Raw genomic sequence first — 26,816 nt, 5'->3', positions numbered from 1 at the left:
ATCGTCTTCAATCCAATGGCCATGCTGCATGACCATTGGCTTATTCGGGGGGGGGGGGAGGGCAGGGCTAAAGATGCAAACTGTGTCATTTAGCCCTGCCCCGTGAGGCTTGATTATGTCTTCATCAGGCCCCACCCCCAAAATGCTGTTGACCGTCTCCTCTCTGGGCTTCTCTAAAAGTAGGCAACCCTAGTTAAAGGACACTCTTTCTCTTTTATACTCTTTGATCAATAAAAGTACAACAAGGAATCTGAATCAAGTGAGACTGTGCAATTATCATGGGGCATGGATCACATTGTCTACAGAAACTAGGTTGACAAGCATTAGGTCGACACCACTAGGTCGACATGCAAGAAGATCGACATGTGTCTAGGTCGACATGGGACAAGGTCAACATGGGACAAGGTCGACATGGGTTACGTCGACAGGATCATTAGGTCAACACAAGCATTAGCTCGACACAAGCATTAGGTCGACAGTCAAAAGGTCAACATGGGGTTTTTCACAGTTTTTTTACCCGAATGTCGAAACTGTCGACTTGGACACATGTTAAAGAGCACTGCATCCCCTCGCATTGCTTGCTGCGCTCACAATGCTTCGGGCACACTATTTTATTCTCCCACCATGCCCTAGTGGATGGTAGGGCATGAAATACCGCCTGTCGGCACGTCGGCTCAAAAAACAGTGAAAAACTCCATGGCGACCTTTTGACTGTCGACCTTGCCCATGTTGACCAAATGTGTGTGTCGACATAATGACATGTCGACCTAAACCCATGTTGACTTAGGCCCATGTCGACCTTTAACCCAGGGCGACCTAGACCCATGTCGACCTAGTGGTGTCGACCTAATTGCTGTAGACAATATGACCGTATCCCTTATCATGTTAGGGCAATAATATCAATACAATCTACAGTGCACCATACGGAATGGGTTTCCTACCTGTACAGGTTTTCCCCTCTACATAAAATCCAGCAGGACATTCGGGGAGGCAATGATCTCCAAGAAAGTAATATCTGGAGTACTGACATTTCAAACACACGCTGCCTGTGTCCAGCAAGTTTGCTACACAATACTGACACTGCGGATGACAATCTTGAAAACAAAATAAACAAAAAACAAATTTTAATATTGTCATATTCAATTCAATTCAAGCATTATTTATTTATTTATTTACAGTTTGTTATATAGCGCAGCAGATTCTGTTGCGCTTTACAATAGTAGACAGTGATAAAACAAACTGGGTAACAACAGACAGACTTGGAGGTAAGAGGGCCCTGCTGCAAGCTTACAATCTATAGGGATATAGGAGGGAAACACAAGGACAGGTACCAGTAACAGCATAACAGTCCGACCAAGTTACAAGTCCAGAAGGGAAGCTAAATAATACATAAGTGCCTCAGAGGGTTATGCATATGGAACTTAAATATGATAGGATTGCCTGAAGAGGTGAGTTTTCAAGGAACGCTTCAAAGTTTGGAGGCTAGTGGAGAGTATTATTGTGTGTGGAAGGGCATTCCATAGGATGGGAGCAGCCCGATGAAAGTCCTGTAATAGTGAATGGGAGCTGGTGATGGGTGCAGAAGAGAGACGCAGATCTTGTGCACAGAGGCGTAGCGAGCCCGGAGCCGGCGGAGCACACGCTCCGGGCGCAGGAACATAGCATGGCGCCGGAGCTGTGCCGTCACCGTCAGCTCGCTCGCCCGCTCCCCTGCCCGCTGTGTGTGCGGGAGAGATGTCCGTGGCTGTGCTGCTATGTAAAATTCATTCATAGCTCCCGCTGGACCGCTAGCCAATAGGCGCTCGCGGTCCAGCACCTACCAGTTGATTGGCTGCTGGACCGCAAGCGCCCATTGGCTAGCGGTCCAGCGGGAGTTATGAATGAATTTTACATAGCAGCAGCACGTCTCTCTCCCGGGGAAGTGGGGGCACAGCCACAGGATGCAGCACAGCGGGGGGAGGAGGATCACGCAGCACAGGCAGTGGGAGGTGGATCACGCAGCACAGGCGGGGGGTGAGTAAGGTCAGGTGTACTCCCACCCTGCTGCACCCCCCCCTGCTGCACACTAGTGCAAATCCACCCTGCTGCACATTACTGCAACCCACCCTGCTGCACACTACTGCACCCACCCTACTGCACTTACCCTCCCACACCCACCCTGCTGCACCCACCCACCCTGCTGCACACTACTGCACCCACCTACCCTGCTGCATACCACCGCTCCCACCCTCCCTCCCTGCTGCACGCCACTGCTCCCACCTGCATGTGGCGTGCTACTGCACCCACCTACCCTGCTGCATACCACCGCTCCCACCCTCCCTCCCTGCTGCACGCCACAGCTCCCACCCTCCCTCCCTGCTGCACACCACCGGCGGTGCATTGAATTGAAAATAGCGGCCGGGAGCAGGCCGCTGCACAGTTCTGTCCCCCTTGGCAACGAGCAAATTCAGTCCCCCTTGGCATCGAGCATGAAGCCCCTTGGCATCGAGCATGAAGCCCTTTGGCATCGAGCATGAAGCCCCTGGCATTGAGCATGTAGGTAAGTGGCACTTATGTGTCAAATGTGTAATGGGCATTATCGTGTGTTATATAGTATGTCATGGGCATTGCGGAGTGTTATATGGTATGTCATGGGCATTGCGGAGTGTTATATAGTATGTCATGGGCATTGCGGAGTGTTATATAGTATGTCGTGGGCATTGCGGAGTGTTATATAGTATGTCATGGGCATCATGTGTGGGCTTATGTGTAATTGGAATTACAAAGTTCACTAATGTGCAATGGGCATTACGGTGTGTGGTATAATGTTGGTCCGTGCCCACTTTTCACTGCACAGGAGCCTCACCTACTACGAATTGGGGGGGGGGGCACGAAACATGCCCTTGCTCCGGGCGCCGTCGCACCTAGCTACACCACTGCTTGTGCAGAGCGGAGTGGTCAAGATGGGATATATTTTGTGATAAGTAAAGAGATATAAGCTGATGCAGTATGGTTAATAGCTTTATATGCTAGCAGAAGGGTTTTATATTGAATACGATAAAACACAGGTAACCAATGGAGGGACTGGCAGAACGGATCAGCAGGCGATGAGCGTCTTGCTAGGAAGATCATTTAGAATCGATTGCAGTGGCGAGAGTCTGTTCTTGGGAAGACCAGTTCGGAGACAATTGCAATAATCAATGCAGGAGTCGAGGATGACCTCTAGGCAACAAGCTTGTGGGGTAGGGTAGATTGTTGTCAACAGTTATGGGAATATAAGTAATTCCGTTTTGGAAATATTGAGTTTGAGGTGGCGAGAAGACATCCAAGATGAGATGGCAGAGGGGCATTCAGAGACTTGGCCCAAAACTAATGGTGACAACTCTGGGGTTGAAAGATAGATTTGAGTATCATCCACATATTGAATTCCGAAAGCGCTGATGAGTTTGCCAAGAGATGAGGTATAGATTGAGAAAAGCAGAGAAACCTAAGACTGAGCCTTGCAGAACTCCGACTGACAGAGGTAGTGAAGAGGAGGTAGAGTCAGAGAAGTGAACACTGAAAGAGTGATCAGATAGGTAAGATGTGAACCAGGAAAGGGCTGTATCATTATCCACGTTCACTGTTTATGAAATGGTTACAACATTTAAGTGTTTAGCTAAACACCTCTAACAGTTGTGCAGCAGGATGCACAGATCAGTATTTTGGATTAAATAAATGTTCAAAAACCACATACAGTAGTCTGCACAGTTCATTTGCTGGGGTTAGTTCCAAGAATTAAGAGTGGGCATTTACCATAAAATGTGAATCATTGACAAAGGAGTCATTGCCAGAACATTATCAGCCCCAAAGCAATATTTTGTATGGGCCCCAAAGCTTGTAGGAGATACCTCGCTCTGCATCTGTTGTTCATTTTGTTCCCAATAGTAGTGTCAAAGTTAATGTTTTGCACCAAAGTAGTGCCCCAGTTAATGTTATGCCCCATTGTAGTGCCCAAGTTAATGTTATGCCACATAGTAATGACCCAGTAAATGTTATGCCACACGGTAGTGCACTAATTAATGTTATGCCCCGAAGTAGTTTCCTACTTAGTCATGCCCCCCCCCCCCCCCCAGCAGTGTCCTAGTTAAAGTTATGCCTCATAGTATGTACATCACGGACGCTGAGGTCATGGGTTCGATACCCTCCATGGCCCTAACTGTGTGGTGTTTGTATATTCTCCCTGTGCTTGCGTGGGTTTACTCCAGGTACTCCGGGTTCCTCTCCTCTCCTTCCAACAAAAATGAACCCTACAAGGTCTGTGTGTGTGTGTGTGTACATGTGTTAGGGAATATATGTAAGCTCCACTGTCCCAGTACTTATGCCCCATAGTAGTGGCATAGTTATTATTTTTTTACTTATTATGGGAATGATTTAAGTAAATCCATATTAGCAGTTATGGAATCGTACACAACAGACCCAGGCCTGCAGGGTCGTCAGAGCTGAGAAAATTGCAGAAGAAGGAGTAAGTAAATTATACTTTGTGTGAATATCATTTTAATTTAAGCCCTGTGAGCTTAATAACCATCCCAGCTCACTTCACAAAGGCTGAAATCAAGAAGGCTACTTTTGTATTGTTCTCGACTCATTGATTAGTTCAGTTATGCCTATGGGGATGAAATGGGAGTGCAGGAGATGGATCAGATCAGTGTGGAGCATTACTGATAGGCAGAGACAGTGACCTCCACATAAAGAAACCCTGACAACTTCCTGTTTTCAGGTGTGGCAACAGTCCAGACTCAGGGGCAGATTTATTAAGCTCGGTGAAGGGATAAAGTGTCTGGTTTTTATCACCGGCCAATCAGCTCCTACCTGTGAAGTTACAGGCTTGGTTTGAAAAATGACAGGTAGGAGCTGATTGGCCGGTGATAAAAAACAGACAATTTATTACTTCACGACCTTAATAAATCTACCCCTCAGTTACTTAGGAATTTAATCCAGGAATTTACTAGAGAACTTCTGGACCCCATTGCAATGGTGCACCCTGCACCTACTATAGCTATGCATGTAGAAATACGGATGTGCTGTGGGTCAAAGTCAGGAGCACAGTCATTTTAAAAATTGATTTACTAATATTAGTTGCCTCCTGATTCCTGTTGCCTGAGACAACTCTATTCATCTTCCTCAGAATAGATACTACTTGTGCTACAGCTGTTCAGTAACATAAATAGTTCCCCTGCTCAAATTGCTCAAATAAAGTAGCACTCTATTTAGTATGGTATCTTATTTATATAACAATGTTGCCTACTGTTCTACAGTTCAGGGTTTAAATAGACAAACATTTTCTCGGTTATGTTTTCAGTGACACAACATTGTGTTTTCAGTGACACAACAAGTGACAGCAGCTAAGGATCTCTGGCATGAAATTTTCCCTCGAGTGATGGGAGACAGGGCCGGATGCACTAAACTTCAAAAGTGATAAAATGGAGATTAATAAACAACCAACCAATCAGCTCCTGCCTGCCATGTCACAGACTGTGTTTGAAGTATTAACCCCTCCCTTGCATGCACCTGAAAAGTTTTACTGAACTAATTTGAGCATCTACCACTATCTGTATGTATGTTGTGAGAGGCAGAGAGGAGCTTGTATTAGGCGGAGATGCAGGTCCTGATATGCCACATGGAGTAGTCTGGGGTTGCTCCAAGGTAGGTAGCTCTTAGTTCAGATATACCAAGTAAGGAGCCATTATCATGTGACTCCTTGCTGACTAATTGTAGACCCAATTTAGGGTAACAGTGGTGTGGACTGGTTGGGCTGGGTGGCTTTAGTGCGGCATGCCCTTACATTCTATTAACACTTTTCCCTCACTAACACTATCTATCTCTTATTTTAATTACATTTCATTTATCTCTCTCTTTATGTATAGCTTCGGCTTCCTATCACTAATTATTAACACCTAGTATCTCACTGGCATGCCAGGCTGAGACTCCTAGCTTATGATAGTTTTTTGGGGTGCCACACCCTGCACCTAGATATAGCGCTAGGGACCCCCAATATACAGAGAAGCCTTGACGCGGCTTGGGGGCATAGCATACACCTGCGCTGGTATATGTAACCAATATCTCTGAATTCTATTATCATGTAGTGTTCAAGATTGGTTGCTAAAACTAATAAGTGTGCCAGGGAACCAATGTCTTGTCACTTACTAAGTATTAACCCCTCCCTTGCATGCACCTGAAAAGTTTTACTTAACTAATTTGAGCATCTACCACTATCTGTATGTGTGTTTGAAAAATGTCAGGCAGGAGCTGATTGGTTGGTTGTTTATCACTCTCCATTTTATCACTTTTGATGCTTAGTCTGGTCCACAGAGTTACAAATGATACAAACAATATACCCTAGTACAGTGGTTCTTAAACTGTGTACTGTGGCACCCTTGGGTGTCACAGAGCATTTGCAGGGGTGCCCTGGGTTGGTTGTCCAGGACCAATTCAAATTATTTATGGTCAGTGTAATAGGCAAAACCAGTGCTGGTGGCTTCCAATCATAAAATATGTGGACACACAGAATCCTGTTCCTCATCACATAACTCACCCTAAAGCTGCCCAGACACGGAGCCGTTCGCCGGCATCCGTTCTGTACTATGCGATGCGCGCTCCCGCGCAACACATAGTACGGTACAAAAAGCATGTGCAGCACATACTTTTTGTACTAGGTACACATCGTATCAGATCGCAGTGCATGCACACTGCATGCACAAGGGATGCGATCCGATCCGATGTGTGCTGTTTAAGTCCCAAACGGATCCGTTAAACGGACCGCATATGGGCTGCTTAAGGATTATATATAAACACAATATAAACACAATTTACCTCATTTATTTATTTATTTATTTATTTCTATATTACTTCATTAAACAAAACTTTTAGCCTAGAGCTGCTATGATAAAAATTCTGATAATCTAGGGTGCCGTGATTAGAAAACGTTTGAGAACTCCTGCCCTAGTAGGCAATTGTAACAAATTATGAAAGTGGCAACTTGTATTATTTTTGTATCCTTAAGAAGCAGTACTGGATATTTCAACTCCAGATCTCAACAAACACAATTTGAGAATATTCTTCAAATTGTAAAAACAGAAAAGTGATATACACATGTTACAAAATGGTACCTTTTTCCCCAATATTATTTCTGGAAAAAACAAACAAATCAAAAGTCTGTCAAATATGTCATTTTTTTAAAGACCTTGACGGACAAGTGGCTGCAGATGGGCACTGATCCGGATGTAAGCAAGTCACTTATGTTTCTAACATAAAAAACATAAAAAAAAAACACAAACAAGAAAATCCTGTTGCCAAACACTTTCACTTTTGCGCCCAAAAGGTTACCTGCAATGATGCGGAACGTGTACTGGCACAATAGAAGTGCGCCTAGTAAATACTATGTTCCCAAGGTTTAAAGGGACATGAAACTAAAGAATATGAGCTTGTGAAACAATATAAAAAAAAACAAAAAGAGAATCTTAGTTACATACACTACAGCCTGATAAAGACATGTATTTAGGAGGATTACTTGACTACAGGAGCTTAGATCCAGTGTAATTGGGTCTATAGGCACATTTCATCATGTCCCAGCCAAGCAATTATTATGACAGCAATTTAAATGAATAATCGTAACATATGAAGAAAAAATTATGCCTTGAGCAGGTACATAAAATATGACAAAATCTATTTATAAATATGATTGGCTAAATTCTGTATTTGAATATTATCTATTGAAAACATTTGTTTTCTAAAGGACGTTTTATTATATTATATACTGTGGCGGGCACTCAGCCACTGGTTAACCTGCCATAATCTGTCTTCATATTCTCTCGGAGACATGTTGAAATTACAGCTTTGGAAAACATATCTGAGCAGGTTATTAAAATCTTATCTATACATCTATAAGAAGACGATTATTGTCGTCAGCTTTAATAGTTATCTCTCTGTAGATCTACGGTGGAAAGTAAACCACACATTTACATTTTCTTCTAGGGTTATATGGCAGTAATAGTGGTTATAACTGGAGGTATAATGAGCGCAGAAACGTGTCTGCACAAACCCCAGTTCAATATGCTGAAATTTAAGTCTACACTATATTAGCAGATTGCACAAACTGGCACTATGTATTATAGTACTGCAGGGAAGTACATTAAATTAATGAAATAATATACAAATTTTGGCATGCACAAATTCAGTTAATTAGTTTGAATAACATGAAGCATTTACTAGTAGTAACAAAGTGAGAGGTGTTCTAAAGGCAAAAAAAAACAAAATCTGTTTCAACAGTAGAAATTGCTTTGCCTTGGAGCTTGAAATATAATTTAAGTCTCTTAAACAGTTTAATTCACGTACATCGTATAACTTTATCCATTCCCAAAACAATCACCCCACTCCCCATTCGTCAGCAATAACTCACATAACGTACATTAAGGAATTTAAATTGGACACATAACTCTCCTTTAAAGATAAATTGAATGTCTAAATCTGTAGATTGCTTCTATTCACAAAACAATAAGCCATAAATAAATGTGTTATATATGCAAATTAGGCTCCTCCCTAGAATAATAGGATTGTTGTAAGTCATGCCCCCTGTCTTTTTCCTGTTGGAAACGTAATGACAGAGGTCCCAGAATGCTTTTTTTTTTCTTTGCTTGTTTTGAAAAGGGAGGAAGCAGTCCTTGGGCGTCCATAAAATAAGACAAACATCACAGCTATCTTAGAAAAATGAATCCCTCTTCAGGGACAGGATTACAAATTAGGATTACATTTGACACTTCATTCTGAAATGTATGTCTGGAAATCAGTGGATGCAGAGCTGTTGCCTGTGCTGATAAATTGTGTTTCCTGATATGGATGGAAATAAGAGTAGAAGAGAGTTCGGGAGGCACTATTCACTAAAAATACTGCATATCACACTAGAAATTCTGTACAGCCTACATTCTTTCAGAATGTTCTGCTGGTATACTATACATATTTATTACTACTAAGCCCACAAAAGCTTAGAAAGCTAGTCTGCTACCTTCTGTGTTTGTGCATGTGTGAGACAGAGATGTAGTTTCACTCTCTGCCAGAAGATGGCAGTGTTTCAGAGACTCACGGACACTAGACATATATATAGATGATGAGGATTAGTAAATCTTGTCTAGGGAAAGCAAATGCTAAAAGGATTGGTAATTCTGTGTCAGGGCACTTCTGCACCCTGGGCTGGCTAAAGTTGCCCCACATCCACAGCGCACATGATGTTATGACATCATATAATGGGATGACAACAGAAAGGTGTGTGAAAGCAGCATGTACCCCCAGCCTCCAGGCACTCTGCCAGCTTAATACAAAGAGAACCTTGCACCATGATGTATAGCAATGGCTACACAGCCCTGAGCCATAGGGCCAACACAGACTGAGCACTACACTGAGCTTGCGTGGGTTTCCTCCGGGTACTCCAGTTTCATCTCACAATCCAAATATATACTGGTAGGTTAATTAGCTCCCAATAAAAATATAATATCTGTGTGTGCGTGTACATGTGGTAGAGAGTATAGATTGTAAGCTCCACTGGGGCAGGGACTGATGTGAATGTTCAATTATTTTCTGTAAAGTGCTGCAGAATATGTGTGCGCTATATAAATAACTGGTGATAAATAAATAAAAAAAACAGTTTTCTTATTATAACTTGCATCAAATTGCATCAAATTGCTCTATACGAGCTCACAAAGGGAACACAAGCATGTGATCGATTGCAGAACTATGCACCTCTGGCATTTTTGGCTTTCTGACTGGAGAGGTGCAATGGGGAAATAATTTTTCCAACCAGCCAACTAGCTGTCCGTAAGGATGGCCTGCTTCACTTTGAAAGTGCCTTTGTCCACATGCTGGGGGTTCACAGAAACAGCTTGCCTGCTTAATTGATAAAGAAATAGCACAGACCTGCCCTGAGTCAATTGTCCAATTACTTTTGGTCCCTTTAAAAAGAGGAGCATACATATTAATTTGCATGCGCATACCCTGAAATGAAAGTTGATAGTCTGCAAGTTATATCCATATTTATTGCGTAACTGTAACTTAAACTGTTTTGGTAAATAGCTGAAATAACAAAAATTATGTCAGTGTCCAAAAATATAAGGATAACTGTATTTGATGCCTCAGACAATAGCCTGAGGCATTGCCAACCTTTTGAATGTATGGAATTATATACCAATTACTTGCTAGCCACCTTCATTGTAAATTAGCCTTCCTCAGTGAACTTGAACGTTGCCATTCGGCTCCTTAACAGAAAGTGAACGCAAAATTATCTGTTTCAAACTTGCTCGATATGGATAGAGGGAGCTGTCATTTGGACGGGCTTTTAAGTAGTTTACATATAATTCACAATACATAGATATATTACAAGCAGAAATAAAAAAATACAGTAATGTCCAATAAAGTGTTATAACAAGTAAATACATATAAATGGTCTGTAATCATTAGAGACTGTAAACTTAATGACAAAAAATATATGGTACTTATGTAGTATCTGGGCTGCCGATTTTTTGATTGTATGCCTTAAGTTAAGGCATACAATCAGATGCGATGCGATGCGATATCGCATCGCATCGCATACGACCATGCGATGCGATGCAATGCGATGACCCGATTTTTCCATAGGATTCAATGTTAAAATGGACTGAGTCCATTTTAACATGGAATTCAATGGGAAAAAGGGGTCCTTTTCATACCCCTACTATCCAAGTGGGCATGGAGTTGGATATAAACCTGTGGCGAGCGTAGCGAGCCACCGAGCCCGAAGCGTGGCGAGCGAAGCGAGCCCCGCGAGGGGACGGTATTCTGTGTCCCCTCGCGGGGCTCGCTACGCTCGCCACGCTTCGGGCTCGGTGGCTCGCTACGCTCGCCACAGGTTTATATCCAACTCCATGCCCACTTGGATAGTAGGGGTATGAAAAGGACCCCTTTTCCCATTGAATTCTATGTTAAAATGGACAGAGTCCATTTTAACATTGAATCCTATGGAAAAATCGGGTCCATCGCATCGCATCGCATCGCATCGCATGCGATATGGTCGGGTGCGATGCGATGCGATGGACCCGATTTCAAAATCGGCAGCCCAGTTACTACATAAGTACCAAATATATTTATTAGTTTCTCATGTGCTTCGAACACCTAATTTATGAGAGAAAAATATATGGCCATGGTGTGTATTTTAAGTCATTAGTGGAAATAATGGAAGGCATTATTTTTCTATTAAACATAAAAAGATCTACTTTGCATATGCTATATCTGCATAATATGCATTAGCCATGCAGGTTTCCTGTTGTTCCTGTTTTCAATTTTAAACTTCTCTATTTATAATGAGCAGTGCTACTTTTCAGCAGGAACCAGCAGGAACTCAGTTCCTGAACCTTTAATTAAATATGACCTCATCAGGAACTGGGTTACATTTTTTATTTTATTTATACATTTTTTATTATTCCATCGACCCACCCCCAAACCTAGAGTTCCTGGAGCTATTTTTCCAGAAAACCAGTACTGATAATGAGCAATTATAATTTATATATTATCAGGAAAACCACCCTTGAGTGGTGGGTTTTCCTGAGGCAGGACAAACCTACAATGGTAAGTTTGTCCTGCCCCAGAAATACTCACCACAGACGGGGCACTGGTGCAGCCACTGCCTTCTGCAGCAGCACCTGCTCCCCTGAGGCTGCTGCTTCCGTCTTTGGCTGTTTGCGGCAGCTCAGGGCTGCTGGGTGGTGGGAGACGGCTCTCGGCAGTGCTCGAGTGCTCAAGACTTCATATGTCGGGCGAACAAACACATGAATGTCCGAGCTCTCCTGAGTATCCTGGAACTTCCCCAAGTGGCAATGGGGAAGATCGGCAGCAGGGACCGTTGGTGGGAACCCGGCTCAACCCGGTGCACTATTGCAGAGTGGAATGATGGGTGGGGAGGGAGTAAGTAAGTGGCGAGGGGGGGGAGGGGGGCACTGGTGCTGGAGGCACCACTAGCACACACACTTGGTAATGTCATGCCCATAAATTTTAAATAAACAGCACAGCTCAGCCCAAAAAATTTCAGGGCATAACACCAAAGTGGTTAAGTAACTAATGCTTCAATGTAAACCAGTTAAGTGAACTGTAATTTTGGATTAGAAAACAACACAACAAAATACTCAACAACAGGAGACTTCCGCTTCCGACTGCATGGGAGAAGCTGCCTGACATCACAGCTCCGGGTAGATCCCGTCCACCGAGCACTTAGGGGACACTCTACTGCCCCCGATCACCGTTGCCTCCCTGCCCGACGTCGCCCAGAAAACAATGAACCTCCCGGAGACCCGCTACCTCCTCTCCCAGAAAGGCACGAGACGCAAGGAGACCAGTGACGTCACCCGCTGCCCGGCGCCATTACACCAAGGTGCAGGACGAACTCTCTGGCACCTAACAGCGCGGATACAGGGGAGCGCAGAGCCCACATACCTCCCGAGCTAACCGCTGCACTGCCAGGACTGACCCAGCTGCACCCCACGGGAGCCGCATTTCTCTGGAGCGGCGTCGCCCACGCGCTCTGGCGCCATCTTGGACCGGCACCCACAGAGAGGACGGGGGACCCGCAAAGGTATTGTGAAATCTGAGGGTGCCTCCTCCACAACTCTGAGGCAACCACACAGCACAAGTGGACATTGAATAACACCCCTGATATAGGCAAAGCTGCAACTCTATTCCCACCCTGGAGATAAGAGATAACGCGCCACAGCAGCACATACCCTCTCCTATTGAAGCTCACCTACTCTCAGCAAAAGTGAGAAGGATCTCCTTCTCCCCCCCTCTCCCTTACCCCCCCCCCAGATATACCTCTGATCTAGAATCAGAATAATTCCCACCAACGCATCCTAAGAGACAAGACACCCCCCCCCCCATTCCCACTGGGGCCCATTCAGCCGCACCTGCTATAGATGGATCAGTCCCTCCCTGCGGGGAAGCAGAACCCGCATACCCCAACCAGAAACGAAAAACGCAGGGCTGAACACACCATGACACCAGAAGGAGAGGAACATATCACCCCTCTCTCCCCTGCTTCCAAGAAGTCAGCAACAACAGCAGGTGACTCTGACCTACCGCAAAGTCGCAGAGACCTTGACTCCCCAGTCACTTACAGAGACATTGTTGATGCCATAAAATCCACTATGGCCCCCCTCCTATCCAATGCTGTCCAAGAAATATCCCAGCAACTCCAGCAACTTACCACCAGAGTATCCACAAATGAAAATAGGCTGGGAGCTATCTCACATGATATGCACATTATGCAAAAAGATATCATCAGACTACAAAAAGACAATTTCCAGCTGTGGAATAAGGTTGACGAGATGGAGAACCGATCACGGAGGAACAATATTAGAGTGGTTGGCCTCCCGGAAGAAGTCAAAGGTCCCGCTTTAGAGGACTTCGTCACCAAAAAACTACCAGAGCTATTAGGCATCTCAGCTGAATGTAAGGATCTAGTAGTGGAGAGGGTCCATCGATTAGGCTACATACCCAAGCACAACGACCCCAGACCACGGCCTGTCCTGTTTCGCTGTTTAAATTATCTACATAAAGTCGCCTTCTGGAGGGCCTCCCGCAAAGTCCAGGCCCTAATGTGGGAAGGGAAGAGACTATGTTTATTCCAAGACTTCTCTGTGGAATTGTCCAAACAGAGGAAGGCATTCTCACCCATCTGTACCCAATTGGTGGAACTGAAAGTTAAGTTCGCGCTAATGTACCCCGCCCGTCTGAGGATCTTCGTAGAAGACACTCATTATGACTTCTCTGACCCGGAAGATGCCAAGGCATTCCTCCGAGACAAACTTTCCACATTGACCGTAGATATTACTGATAAATGATATGAGTGGGACATGAAGAATTTCTGTTTTTTCTGCTCCTCCTAACTCAGAAGAGCTCCAACAGTAGATATACTTTCGACAGTTACTGCTTTAATGTCTTAAGTCATCCCCCATCTAATCCTACCCTCATCACTCTCCCCTATACCCCCTTCTCCTCACCTCTTCCCCCCCCCCCTCCTCTCCCATACCCATCGCCCAAAATTAGACCATTGGTCACTATATTTCTTAGTGTGTGGAGCCTGTGTCCTTCTACCCTATTAGGACGTGGGGCAGAGAGAAAAAAATGTGAATATGCCTAGAGTAATTTCCCCCATGCTTCGTATTAGCATTGATACCGTGAACCTTGTTGTCGGGTTCACTAACTTGTTAACTAAACTTTACTGTTTTCAGCGGAATGTCCATGTTCTGGACTGCTTCCTAAGTGCGTGGATCGCACTACTCTGTATTTTATGTTTCTTTTCCCCCCTGTCTCGTGCATATTTGTCTTCCCCTCCATGTCTCCCCCCAATGTTTCTACAGGATTCCAGAGGTTACAAAACAAAGAGAAGGTTCCACGTCAGGCTGATGTCTCTCACCCCTGCTCACCCAGACACCCATGACTGAGATCAAAATCGGCTCCCTCAATGTGGGGGGTCTCCACTCACCGGCCAAACGCCGTAAGGTATTAGTATACTTGCAAAAGCAGGCACTAGACATTGCATGTCTTCAAGAAACACATTTAATGCCACCATAAATCTTGAAACTTCAAATGTTGAGGTGGAGGGTTTTAGCCTCAGCCCCATATAATTCTAAATCAAGAGGCATTGTAATACTGGTCTCTAGATCCCTTCCGATTGAGGTCACGTCGGTACAGGCTGACACCGAAGGCAGATTCCTTATAGTAGAAGCCAAAATTAATGGCAAGCCGCACGTCATAAGCTCAATATATGCACCTAACACATAAACTCAAAAATCCTTTTAAAAAAAATCATTAGGCTGCTCACTCCTCACATAGCCTCCCCCCTAATTTTGTGTGGGGATTTCAACCTCACCGCCCACCCAACCCTAGATCGCTCTAATATACACAGCAAAATCAGAAACTCCCCTAGAATAAATATACCTTTTTTAGCAAAAAGTTTGCAGCTCACAGATGTATGGAGAGAACTTCACCCAACCCATAGGGAGTATTCATGTTTGTCGGCAGCACATCACACCTTTTCACGTATAGACTATATACTTGTCTCTACTAATCTAGTACCCCAAATCACTGTAGCGAAAATACACCCCATCATCTTGTCAGACCATGCTCTACTACATGTGTCCTTACAAACCTCCAAAGAATTCTCCCCTCATAGAACCTGGAAGTTCCCCGCCCACCTCACTAAATCTCTCCCATTCCGGGAACAGATAACAAAAACTTGGGAGGAATTTCATTCTACACATAGAGACTGTCTAGCATCCAACCCCACCCTTTATTGGATGACAGCTAAGTCTGTCCTGCGGGGCTCAATCATGAGATATGAAAAGGAACAGAAAAAACGTTTGACCCAATCATACAAAACAGCCCAGAAGGCACTAGAAGATTCATATGCCACATATCTTAAAACCCCGACACATACACACAAATCCAAATACTTGCAGGCAAAATCATCAGTAGAGGACATTTTACAAACCATGACAGATAAGAGTCAGTTCATTGCCAATTACAAATACCATAAACTAGGTAATAGAACAGGAAAATTGCTTTCCACTATTTTAAATTCCACACGTCCCCCTATGATAGTCACCACCTAAAAAACCCAAATGGAGAACTCACAACCTCCAATGCGCAGATAACACAAGTTATGTCTGACTTCTACAAGGACATATACTCCAATCCTTCACCCCCTCCAACGCCCCTAACACAGTTCACAGTAATACCTCCCATTCACAGGACCCAGACTTGTGGGAAGAATTACACTTCCCACAACTATCAGATGAACTAGCACAAAGCCTAACAAATCACATTACAGAATCTGAAGTACTCGGGGCAATAAAAGCCTTGAAAACAGCCAAAGCGCCAGGCCCAGATGGGTTCTCGGGCGACTTTTACAAAATGCATCCGGATAAAGTAGCTCCCATCCTCACATCAGTTTTTAACTCTATATTAGTCAATAGACAAATTCCTCAATATTTCAACTCTGCGATCATTAAACTAATTCCCAAACCAGGGAGAGACCTAACCCTCCCGGGATCTTATCGCCCGATCTCGTTACTAAACTGTGATTACAATTTGTTAACTAAGATACTGGCAGACAGGCTAAACCCCATCCTCCCTCATATTATCCATCGGGATCAGACCGGCTTCATTTCTGGGCGCCACTCCGTTAGAAATGTGAGGAAAGTACTAGCAGTTACGCAACAATCCCTATTCCAGAACTCAGATAACACCCCCAAACTAATACTGACTGTTGATGCTGAAAAAGCATTTGATATGGTGAAATGGCCACACCTCTACCACACCATGTCAAAATTTGGTATTCCACACCATTTTATCTCCTTTCTTCAAACCCTATATACCAACCCCACATCCCAAATAGCGTGTAACGGCTTCTTATCCCCCCCATTTGAAATTCAGAGAGGCACGAGGCAGGGCTGCCCCCTGTCTCCGCTTCTCTTTGCAATAGCTATGGAACCCCTCACCATAGCCTTAAGATCCTCCCGTGAGTACAAAGGTATAAATGTCCGACACGAGGAACTAAAATTAGCACTATTCGCTGATGATCTACTATTATTCATCTCGGACCCACTATCATCCATCCCAGCTTTATTAACCTTAATAAATTCCTTCGGCCCTATATCAGGGTACAAAATAAATGTAGATAAAACTGAAATCCTGCCCCTCACACCCTTTACCCCGGAATTAGCCACTCACCCCACCATTGCACAATTTAAAACTCAACCCGACAGCATCAAATATCTAGGTATAACTATAACCAAAAACCCAAACTCCATGTATAAAGCAAATTTCACACCACTAATTAATAAAATTTCCTCACAACTAGAAGTATGGACGAAACTCCCGATCTCACTACTGGGCAGAGCAGCAACCCTTAAAAGCATTGTTTTCCCTAAAATATTTTACAAACTACAAATGATCCCATGCATTATCCCAAACTCCTACTTACGTCTTCTTGAAAAACTAATGTCTAAATTTTTGTGGGCTGGAAAAAAACCCAGAATGTCCCTTAACAAGCTAATGCGTGCTAAACCACAAGGCGGTCTCAGAATCCCTAACTTTCTATTTTACTCCTGTTCGATCCATTTTCGATACATCGCAGACTGGATGTATAACAACACTACATATACAGACCCTAGTTTAGAAGAAAACATCTTTCACCCCTTCTCCCCCAGCGCTTTACTACACTCACCGATATCAAAAATACCACAACATATCCAAAATCACATTCTTTTCAGAGGCACGTATAATGCATGGTCCCTAATCAACCGTAAACTCCAAAGAGACCCTCATGTCTCTCCTTTTATCCCAATATGGGGGAACCCCAACTTCCCACCCTCCCTGACCAACTCTCAGTACAAAGAGTGGCAGCGTAAAGGTCTAGACCTTGCCACCAAACTTTTTGATCCAGGGGGAACCCTTTTCACATTCCAGACACTACTAGATAAATATGATTAGCAAAAAAACCAATTTTATATGTATTTACAAACACGCCATTACGTGAATTCAATATCCACTTACATCCTATCACCTATACACCCTGATCCACTAGAACAGACTTTCATGAAATTACACCATACCAGATTCAAAACATCTTTTATATATGACGTGCTGCTTGCCAAACTCCCAGAAAGCTCACTGGAATCACTGTGCCTTTCATGGGGTAATGACATACCTGAAGTGACCTCACCAGTATTACTGTTCAAGACATATCCGAAAGCTATGCAAATTTTGCAGTCATCCTACCTACAAGAGGTACACTTCAAAACCATCCACCGCCTTTATATAGCCCCCGCTCAAAGCAAATACATGGCCTCTGAAGCCACGGGTGAATGCTGTAAATGCAGAATGAGCAATGCAAAATTTCTGCACTGCATATGGGCCTGTACGAAAATACTGAGGTTTTGGCGAAAAACCCTCCACTATATAAACTCGCTCTTGAATATTCAACTAATACCCGACAAACTCGCTTGCCTCTGTCTTAATTTTCAAAACTGGAATATATCTCCGCCAGCTTCAAAATATATACCTTTTATTATCATAATCCTGACAGTAGCAAAAAAAATCATCCTTACACATTGGATATCGCCCACTACCCCAACATTAAAAGTGAACTTAAGAGCAAATTGATTCAGATTCTTCTATTTGACAAACGCTCACTGATGCTCAACTTGTATGAAAACACAGATGCTTTCCTTAATAAATGGAGACCGTTTATCGAATCTCTAGATTTAACCCAAAGAACACAGGTGTTGACATGCATAGACGAATTACAGTCTCCACACTAAGGGCAGTATTCAATGAGAAAAGTTCTCCGTGTTTTATGGAGAATTTGTGCTTTGTTCGCCTTGGAGGGAGCATTTTGCTCTCCAAAAGCGAGCAACCCTATTCAATGTGAAATATTCTCCGTCTTTCTAAGTGATTTTCTCCGTCTCTCTCCGTGTAGCAATTCTCCATCTTTTGATGGAGAGCTGGAATGTGAACTTTTAAACTAAAAGGTTTTTTTTTTTAATTTTGGTGTAAAAAAATCAGGTTTTTTTTTCTGTGAAGGGGCATGTTATTTTTATTCATGTGCTTTTAAAAGCACATAAATATATATTTAATTTAAAAAAATTTTTTTTTTTTTTTTTTTACACAGTGCAGCCAGCAGGAGGCCGGAGCGCTCGATCCACTCATTACATATTCATATATTCACTGCACCCAATCGTTAATATGCACGATCGGGTGCAGTGAATACTGGGTCCCCCGCTGGCTAAAAGGGGGGGCAGCCTGTGCTGCCTGGGTCTCGGAGAGCCCCCCTCATCTCCACATTCCTCTGGAGCAGCCAGGGAAACTATAATCTCTCTGGCTGCTTCCGTCCCCCGGCTCCCTGAAAGCTCCCTGCCGCGGACGCTCGTCCGCTGCAGGGGTTAAGACTCGCCGCGAGTGGCGGCGAGTCTTAACCACATTGAATAGAGGGAGCAGGAGTGGCAGAGAGCCCTCCGGAACACGGAGAGTGCATGGAGAGCGAAATAAAACGCTCTCCATGCACGGAGAACTTTGTCATTGAATACTGCCCTAAGAGACAGCCGCCTGTGGAACTCAACCTCATCTTCGTTCGATTATGAAGTCGCATAATCCCTCCTAACCCCTCCCACCCCTCCCCCCACCATCTATTTGTCGCGTGTCTGAAATGATCTATCGTTATTACCTTGTTTCTTTATTTCCTACACATTCTCTTTCTTATCTCCAAAATGTTATGTGGTTCATTTTTATATCATATGAACGAAATTTCTGGTTCGGAAGTTAATAATAATGGTGAAAGTGGGTATTTCACCTTAAATTTATCTGGATTTTCATTAGAAATATATTGCCAGAATTCTGTAGTTTAAAGATATTGTAATATGTCATGTTCAACTCAAAGAACATTGGATCCGAACCCTGATTGTCTTATGACAGATATGTACCACCCTATGTTACGTCTACATATACATTTATACGAATGTTTATTTGTCTTCAATTTATGAGAAATTAATAAAAAACTTTTAAAACCAAAATACTCAACAACATTTAGGGAATATACTACAACTAAACATATTTAAGGTAAGAGGCGAAGTAATGTAGCTGTACAAGTTTTACAAAGGCTGATGATGACCATTGGGAGCCACCTATATCTAAGACTCAACAACGAACAAGAACACAACTGTGGATGTTGTGTGATGCCATTTCAGGATGTCATAATGACTCATTAGGGTTCATTGGTTAGGTGTAGTTTCTAATAATATTTGGGTAGGTTCTGCACTCTGCTTCTTGTTGGAATGTAATGGTTAGCATCTTGTGGAAGCAGTGGAGCTTTTTACCTATGGGCTGCAGACACCCCTTATTAATAATACAATCTACAGTGGTACTAATTAATAATAAGATGTATGTGGCACTGTTATTAACCGTTTGAGTGCCAACATTGCTGTAAGAGATCCTCAAAATATCCGTTATCCGTTAAAAAGGCCATCATCACTCATAGAATCTGTTCTTTTAGTATAAATAAATACAAATACATCCCAGTCAATTAATTGAAGTTTATTTAAATATTGCACCCAAAAAAGGAACACTAGCTGTGAGCGGCGCTGGCATTTTTAGCAGATATCTTGAGGATCTCTCACAGCAACATTGGCACTCAAAGGGATTATAATAATAATGGGTGATGTTCTTTATTTACCCTGGTATCGACAGACCTGGGGTACAAAGAGAAATATCAAGGCAAAGTAACATTAGGTCTTGATCCCTTGGTGCAAGGGTCCAAACTTAATGTTTGGGACTAGTGCTCACTGCAAGGGGTCGTGTATATTTTTAACATCAATAATGGCCGTTTTCCCTATAAAGCATGTATTTGGGGCTACACCGCATTTAATTTAGGGTTTTAATAACCACTGCAGATCCCTGGCAGTTGTTTTTTCCCCTCCAAACAGCTGGATCAGTAATATGGTGAATTGGACTCAAAATCTCTGGCAAGGTACAGTGATTTTAAAACCTCTTCCCAGGTGTGGATTTGTGTAAATGTTACATAGGCTGTTCCTCATTTATCACAACTTATCCTGGATACTGCATTGAAAATAAACAAATCAATCAATAACCCCCTGCTTGGTTGTGAAACACAATTATTTCATTGACAAAACCAGTTGGAGGTACATGGCGCTTATCAAAAAGGGTCTAATATGTTTATATGTATATTTACACAATATAAAAATCTTTTTTTTTAAAGTTCACAAATATTTGCATTTTATGAGCAGTCAAAATGTAGACAAAAGGTAAAATATTAAATAAAAAATACCTAATCACTGAGGGGTAGATGTATGAAGCAGTGATAAGTGATAAAGTGCCTGGTAATTTATCACCAGCCAATCAGCTCCTGACTGTTAAGTTACAGGCTGGGTTTAAAAAGGGAGTGTTAGGATCTGATTGGCCGGTGATAAAGTACCAGGCACGTTATCACTTCTCATCCCTTATCACTGCTTCATACATCTACCCCTTAGTTAGTAATTATCAAGACATATAATTTTACCAGACTATGGCACATACTAGACATCCCCTTAGCAGTGACAGTATTTCTGACACCAGTCTTGACAACCCTTAAAATCTCACTGATAGCCAGTGCTCGAAGCTGGAATTTAGAAATTGGGGTATGGAAATGTATCTCTCTCTCACTTATTTCACCTCCTGCAGGTACCAATCCCCTCACTCATTCCATGCAGATCTCACTAACCTCTCTCAGCACCCACTCCACTTAAGTACTCTATGCGCTGGTTCGAAACAAGACTAGAAATATTACTAAATAAGTTAAAACTTACCAACACAATATCCTACTAAGTTGAGGTACTTTCCATCAGCGCATGATGTTTTGCAGCTTCCACCAATAAGATTGGCGTGTGGGTGGCATGTCAGACAGTTAGTGTCAGAAGGCCCACTGCACTCCTTGCAGGATGGGTGGCATGCTGCAACAGGAGAACAGGTGAACATTATACTGACATATTGAGTACATTTTTATCATATACATTTTACATATGCCTATATATCATATACTAGACATCTTATGTGCTTTAGACACAGCATTATACTGGCGTTTTATTAACTGTAACTTCATTGGCTATCGATTATGAATTGAATTCTCCTCTCTCCATCTACTTAACAGGTAACCCTATTCCGAATACTATTGCAGACTGTTTTTACTGATATTATATTAAGTAATTTTGCTAAACTGTGTTTTTATATCATAGTAGTGATTCCATTTCATGGGTCAAACTGTAAAAAAAAAAAATGATTTTGTGGTCCCCTGCAAAGGTGTTTTTATCATTTGTTCCCCCTATACCCTCCAACAGTATATTTCTACCTCAGTCTGTTATTCCTGTAATGCGTGCATCCACTGATTGCACACCCTGCCAGCAGTGACCTACGCAGTGTACCATAGCTGGTTGCCTTGGATGGTTTCTCTGCGGGCAGGATGTGCTTCAAGTGGATGTTTCCATACACCGTATATCATACTACTACACAAGCATCCACTTTCTCATATCTGCATTGGGTCCTTATATGGCTCACCTCCCACAGTGTAACCTTCGTAGTGAGCCCAACATGGCTGTCACATCTGGCATACTTGTGGATGGGATGAAAAATACATGGACCCGACTGTCTCATTGGGACCCTACTCTTCACTGCAATCACCCCATTTTGTGTCATTTCTTCTAGGGGTAACCTATTCCACCCAGGGTAATCCTACACAGTGCACCTAAGATGTCTGCCTCACCTGGTACCTTTTTAGGGTGGAATACACAACTTGTGGAAGTTGTTATCCAAAATGCCTGCACCAATCATTCATTATGTTTACTGTGCTCTCAAGGCTTTCTTTTATGTCTGTGTGACTTATCTATTGCTGTACTACCGAAATCCTATGTATTATGTGCATTGTCTTGATGTCTGTAAAGCGCCTTGAGTCCTGTTGGAGAAAGTGCGCTATTTAAATAAAACTTAATTACTAAATTATACTGGCCTCAAACACACACAATATGGACAGTCTCAGGGATGTGCCAAAATATAGACTGGTGCACAAGTCTGGAGGAAACCAACGCAAGCACGGGGAGAATATACCAACTCTGCACAGATAGGGCCATGGTGCGAATCGAACCCATGACCTCAGCGCTGTGAGGCAGTAATGTTAACCATTACACCATCCGTGCTACCCCATTTCACTGTCATTAGTAATGGTACTTACACCTGCCCCATGCTGGGTGCCAGTGATCGGTCAGAAACAAGCATATTAGCATATAGGTCAGGCTACATGCACCAACAACACCCCTAGGAAATTGCTGCCCAATTTGCTAGATGTGTTGACTTTTGACCTTACATGAAACTCAGAAACATACCCTAAGTACACGAGCTACACTAACCAACATCCATCTCACATGGTTGTGCTTGAGTTAATTGGTGGGAATCTAAACTGCTAGCACAGATATGTTCTCATACACTACTGCTTGCGACAAATGCCTTTTTTTTGCCTGAATGTGCATTTTAACCGCTATGTGTTGTAACAAAACTGTTTCAAGAACCTGCACTGATTAATTTCATAATGCAACATTCGTATGTCTGTGTGAGGCTGAGTCTGAATCTGTATTCAAAGTACTACAAAGTAATGGGCAAAGGCTTTTGCTCATGCCAAGTTCAGTTGTGCATCATACACATATTCAGACATAAGGCAAGGTTCAATTAGCCACATTATTTAAATGCAGGCTAATGCATTGGCCAGGGCTATTCAATTACAGCTTGTAGGCTGCACTTAACGTGGATTTCTGTTCAAGCCAGAGAGAGGCTGGGACAGAAACCCACAGTACGAGCACTTATCATGGGAAATGCCAACTCGTTGGCCACAAGCTCTGGGTACTTATCCCGGAACCTATGGAATAACACGCTTCAGCCAAAATTTTACAGTGTGAGAAAAAGAGGTAGTCATTGAATAGCCCCAGGCAAGTCTGAGGCTATCTTCTTGCTCAGTAAGTTTTCAACCCTAAATGAATCCAGCCTTTAGTTGCACACAGACACCCGTATGTGTCACATAACAAATGAATCTGTGAGTGCAGTCTCATCATGATGTGGTTTTGCAGTTGTAGCTTTGTCATTGAGGTTCATGTATAAGCAAAATAAATGTGACACTCCTTGACGTGGCTTATTTTTGTCAGGTATCTCACTTTGAATGACGTATTGTCGTTAGATGTATGAGGGTACATTTGTAAATCAAAAGAACATTTTCCGTCAGTCCTGGTTACTGGAAGCGAAGTCACCATGTGAAAAACAGCCATAAATAAAGAGAATCTGACCTTTAAACAGAATGGCCTACACTCCAGATGCATTCATTTATATTGTCCTTGTGCAGAAGGATTTATTACTGTACTTGTTTTTTTTTCGAAATACCATTTTTAAATTCCATTTATGAGTAAAGATATACTCACCATGACAGGTTACATCCTTGCTGTAGAAGCCTTCAGGACAGCTCTGCAAACATGCCCCATAGTGAAGCACTTCGGGCACAGAGCAGCTAGTGCAGTTTGCATGGTTCCTTCCATTACAGCTTCTACATGAGGAGTGGCATTCTGCAAGGAAGAATATTAGAACAAATAAATGGATTGCTGGTCTTTCTCAAACATAGTTAAACTAAGCATTGTAATAACATTATTTGCAACACAAACTGTTAAGACTACTCAGGGTTGTAGAGCTCATAAGTAAATATAATTATACTCTAGAAAATAGAAATGTAATGTTTATTTGACACAGACTGTATACCATAAATACACAATACTCTACAATATGGTTTATGTTATTTTTTTCGTTGTGTATGTGCATAGCCCCTTTAAATCAGGACAAAGATGCTCTTGGGGGTATTGGTAAGGGTTTAAGGTGTGGTTCAAGACTGGTACAATAATACAGTGGTTCCTCAGTCCTCATCATCCTGGTTTCAAGGATATCCATGCTTAAGCACAGGTGAATTAATAAGTACCTCAGTGAGATTTATTCTACCATCTGTGCACAAACATGAATATCCTTAAAACCTGGACTGCTAGGATGCCGTGAGGCCCCAGTTTGGGAAACTCTGTAATAATGCATATAATCGGGCAGCTCAGTCTATGTAATTGTTAGCATTACTGCCTCAAAGCATTGAAGTATTGGGTTTGATCAAGCTGGACTATCTTTAATCAATCTGCTGTAATGTTTATTTGACACAGACTGTATACCATAAATACACAATACTCTACAATATGGTTTATGTTATTTTTTTCGTTGTGTATGTGCATAGCCCCTTTAAATCAGGACAAAGATGCTCTTGGGGGTATTGGTAAGGGTTTAAGGTGTGGTTCAAGACTGGTACAATAATACAGTGGTTCCTCAGTCCTCATCATCCTGGTTTCAAGGATATCCATGCTTAAGCACAGGTGAATTAATAAGTACCTCAGTGAGATTTATTCTACCATCTGTGCACAAACATGAATATCCTTAAAACCTGGACTGCTAGGATGCCGTGAGGCCCCAGTTTGGGAAACTCTGTAATAATGCATATAATCGGGCAGCTCAGTCTATGTAATTGTTAGCATTACTGCCTCAAAGCATTGAAGTATTGGGTTTGATCAAGCTGGACTATCTTTAATCAATCTGCTGAATCAGACTACACAGATTCAAGAGCTTCTGAGTGTCGCTTTATTTCCTTTTATATATATATATATATATATATATATATATATATATATATATTTATATATATATACTGTATGTATGTATAGGATAGTGAAGAGACAACAGCGGCACTCTGGGGATTTTTTGAAAAAATATATTTTCAGCAAAAAAAGCTTCCAACGTTTCGGGGTATGTGACACCCCTTTGTCAAGGTTATACGTGCAATAATAGGTACATACATGTGCTTACCTTTATAAAGGTAAGCACATGTATGTACCTATTATTGCACGTATAACCTTGACAAAGGGGTGTCACATACCCCGAAACGTTGGAAGCTTTTTTTGCTGAAAATATATTTTTTCAAAAAATCCCCAGAGTGCCGCTGTTGTCTCTTCACTATCCTGTACTTCTGTTCCTGAAGGCACCTGGGTTACCTGTACTGCTGGAGGAGTGCCAGGCCTACACCTCTACCTCTATATGTGTATATATATATATATATATATATATATATATATATATATATATAGTGTCTGTTTGTCTTCAAAACACTGCCATCTGATGGCAGCGAGTGGATTCAGATCTCTTCTTCACTCACACAACAAACACAGAGACAATCACAAGGTAGCAGAGTAGCTTTTGAAGCTAGTATTTAATATTTAACTTAATTTAATGTCCGCACTACAGAAAGTGAACAGCAGTCTCACAGAAAAACATCTGCCATAGAAAGTTATATATGAAAAGTGACTACTTTATTTCGAAATATTCCTACATTGTATCAATTTTACCTTATCTACAGGGCAACTGCAATTACTCAAAAATGCTAACTTCATAAGCCTATATACCATTTTCCATTTTGCAAGAGACATTCACAGATGTGTTCTTATATACAGTTCAGGGGTTTTATAGTTTGGGGTGTTTTTTTATTCCTATGCAATAAAGTCAAATGAGGCATTTAAGATGTAATTACCGTGCTGAGTATAACATTATGGTGTACTACGTGTTTATTACAGTACCTCTCCCATTCTACCATATTTAATGTACACCTACTGTGTGTTTTGTCAAGGCTGAGAGACTTGGACAGTTGCTGTTCTGTGCTCTCCACATTGGGCATTCATTAAACTGCCAGGCCGTGAACAACATCTGTAACATTGATCAAACTCTTTCTCACTCAAATTTAACAAATAATCCCAAAAAGATTTTTCTGAAATATTGGTGACAGTTTAGATGACTCAAGGAGCCCATTGGTTTACTAGTAGTATGTTAACAATTTTTTTAACTACCACAGAATGTCTTCTATATTAAGAAAGAGATTGTGTTATATTAAACCGCATTCACTTTTCTGTGTATTATCAAAAATAAAAATCATTCTTTTGTCATTATTCATAAAAATATGTCCATATTTATGATTGCTAGTGAACCAGCAGAATGTAATCTAAGGAACGCATGACCAGTCCACAAAACAGTTGCACCCACCATGTGTAGACAAGGTTACAGGGCATAATTATAACAATCTGCAATTTTATGTGTATTTGATAAACAAATTGTGTAATTTACAAAGTGAA

The 26,816-nt window shown here is 42.2% G+C and overlaps 1 protein-coding gene across 3 annotated transcripts in view; it reads right to left on the bottom strand.

Annotated features, from left to right (window-relative positions):
- FRAS1 (Fraser extracellular matrix complex subunit 1) overlaps positions 1-26,816 on the bottom strand; it is a 460,024-nt gene that overhangs the window by 136,323 nt on the left and 296,885 nt on the right. For all 3 annotated transcript variants that reach the window (XM_083177073.1, XM_083177084.1, XM_083177093.1), the window contains 3 exons: positions 24,039-24,179; positions 21,393-21,536; positions 942-1,094 (listed from right to left, as the gene is read on the bottom strand). In XM_083177073.1, the coding sequence (XP_083033199.1) occupies positions 942-1,094; positions 21,393-21,536; positions 24,039-24,179 (438 nt within the window). The remainder of the gene's footprint in view (positions 1-941; positions 1,095-21,392; positions 21,537-24,038; positions 24,180-26,816) is intronic.

Source organism: Crinia signifera, chromosome 1 (genome assembly GCF_055691185.1).
Source record: "Crinia signifera chromosome 1, ASM5569118v1, whole genome shotgun sequence".
Taxonomy (NCBI): Eukaryota; Metazoa; Chordata; class Amphibia; order Anura; family Myobatrachidae; genus Crinia; species Crinia signifera.
The sequence above is the reverse complement of the archived record's forward strand: the minus strand, read 5'-3'. Positions and strand labels throughout refer to the sequence as shown.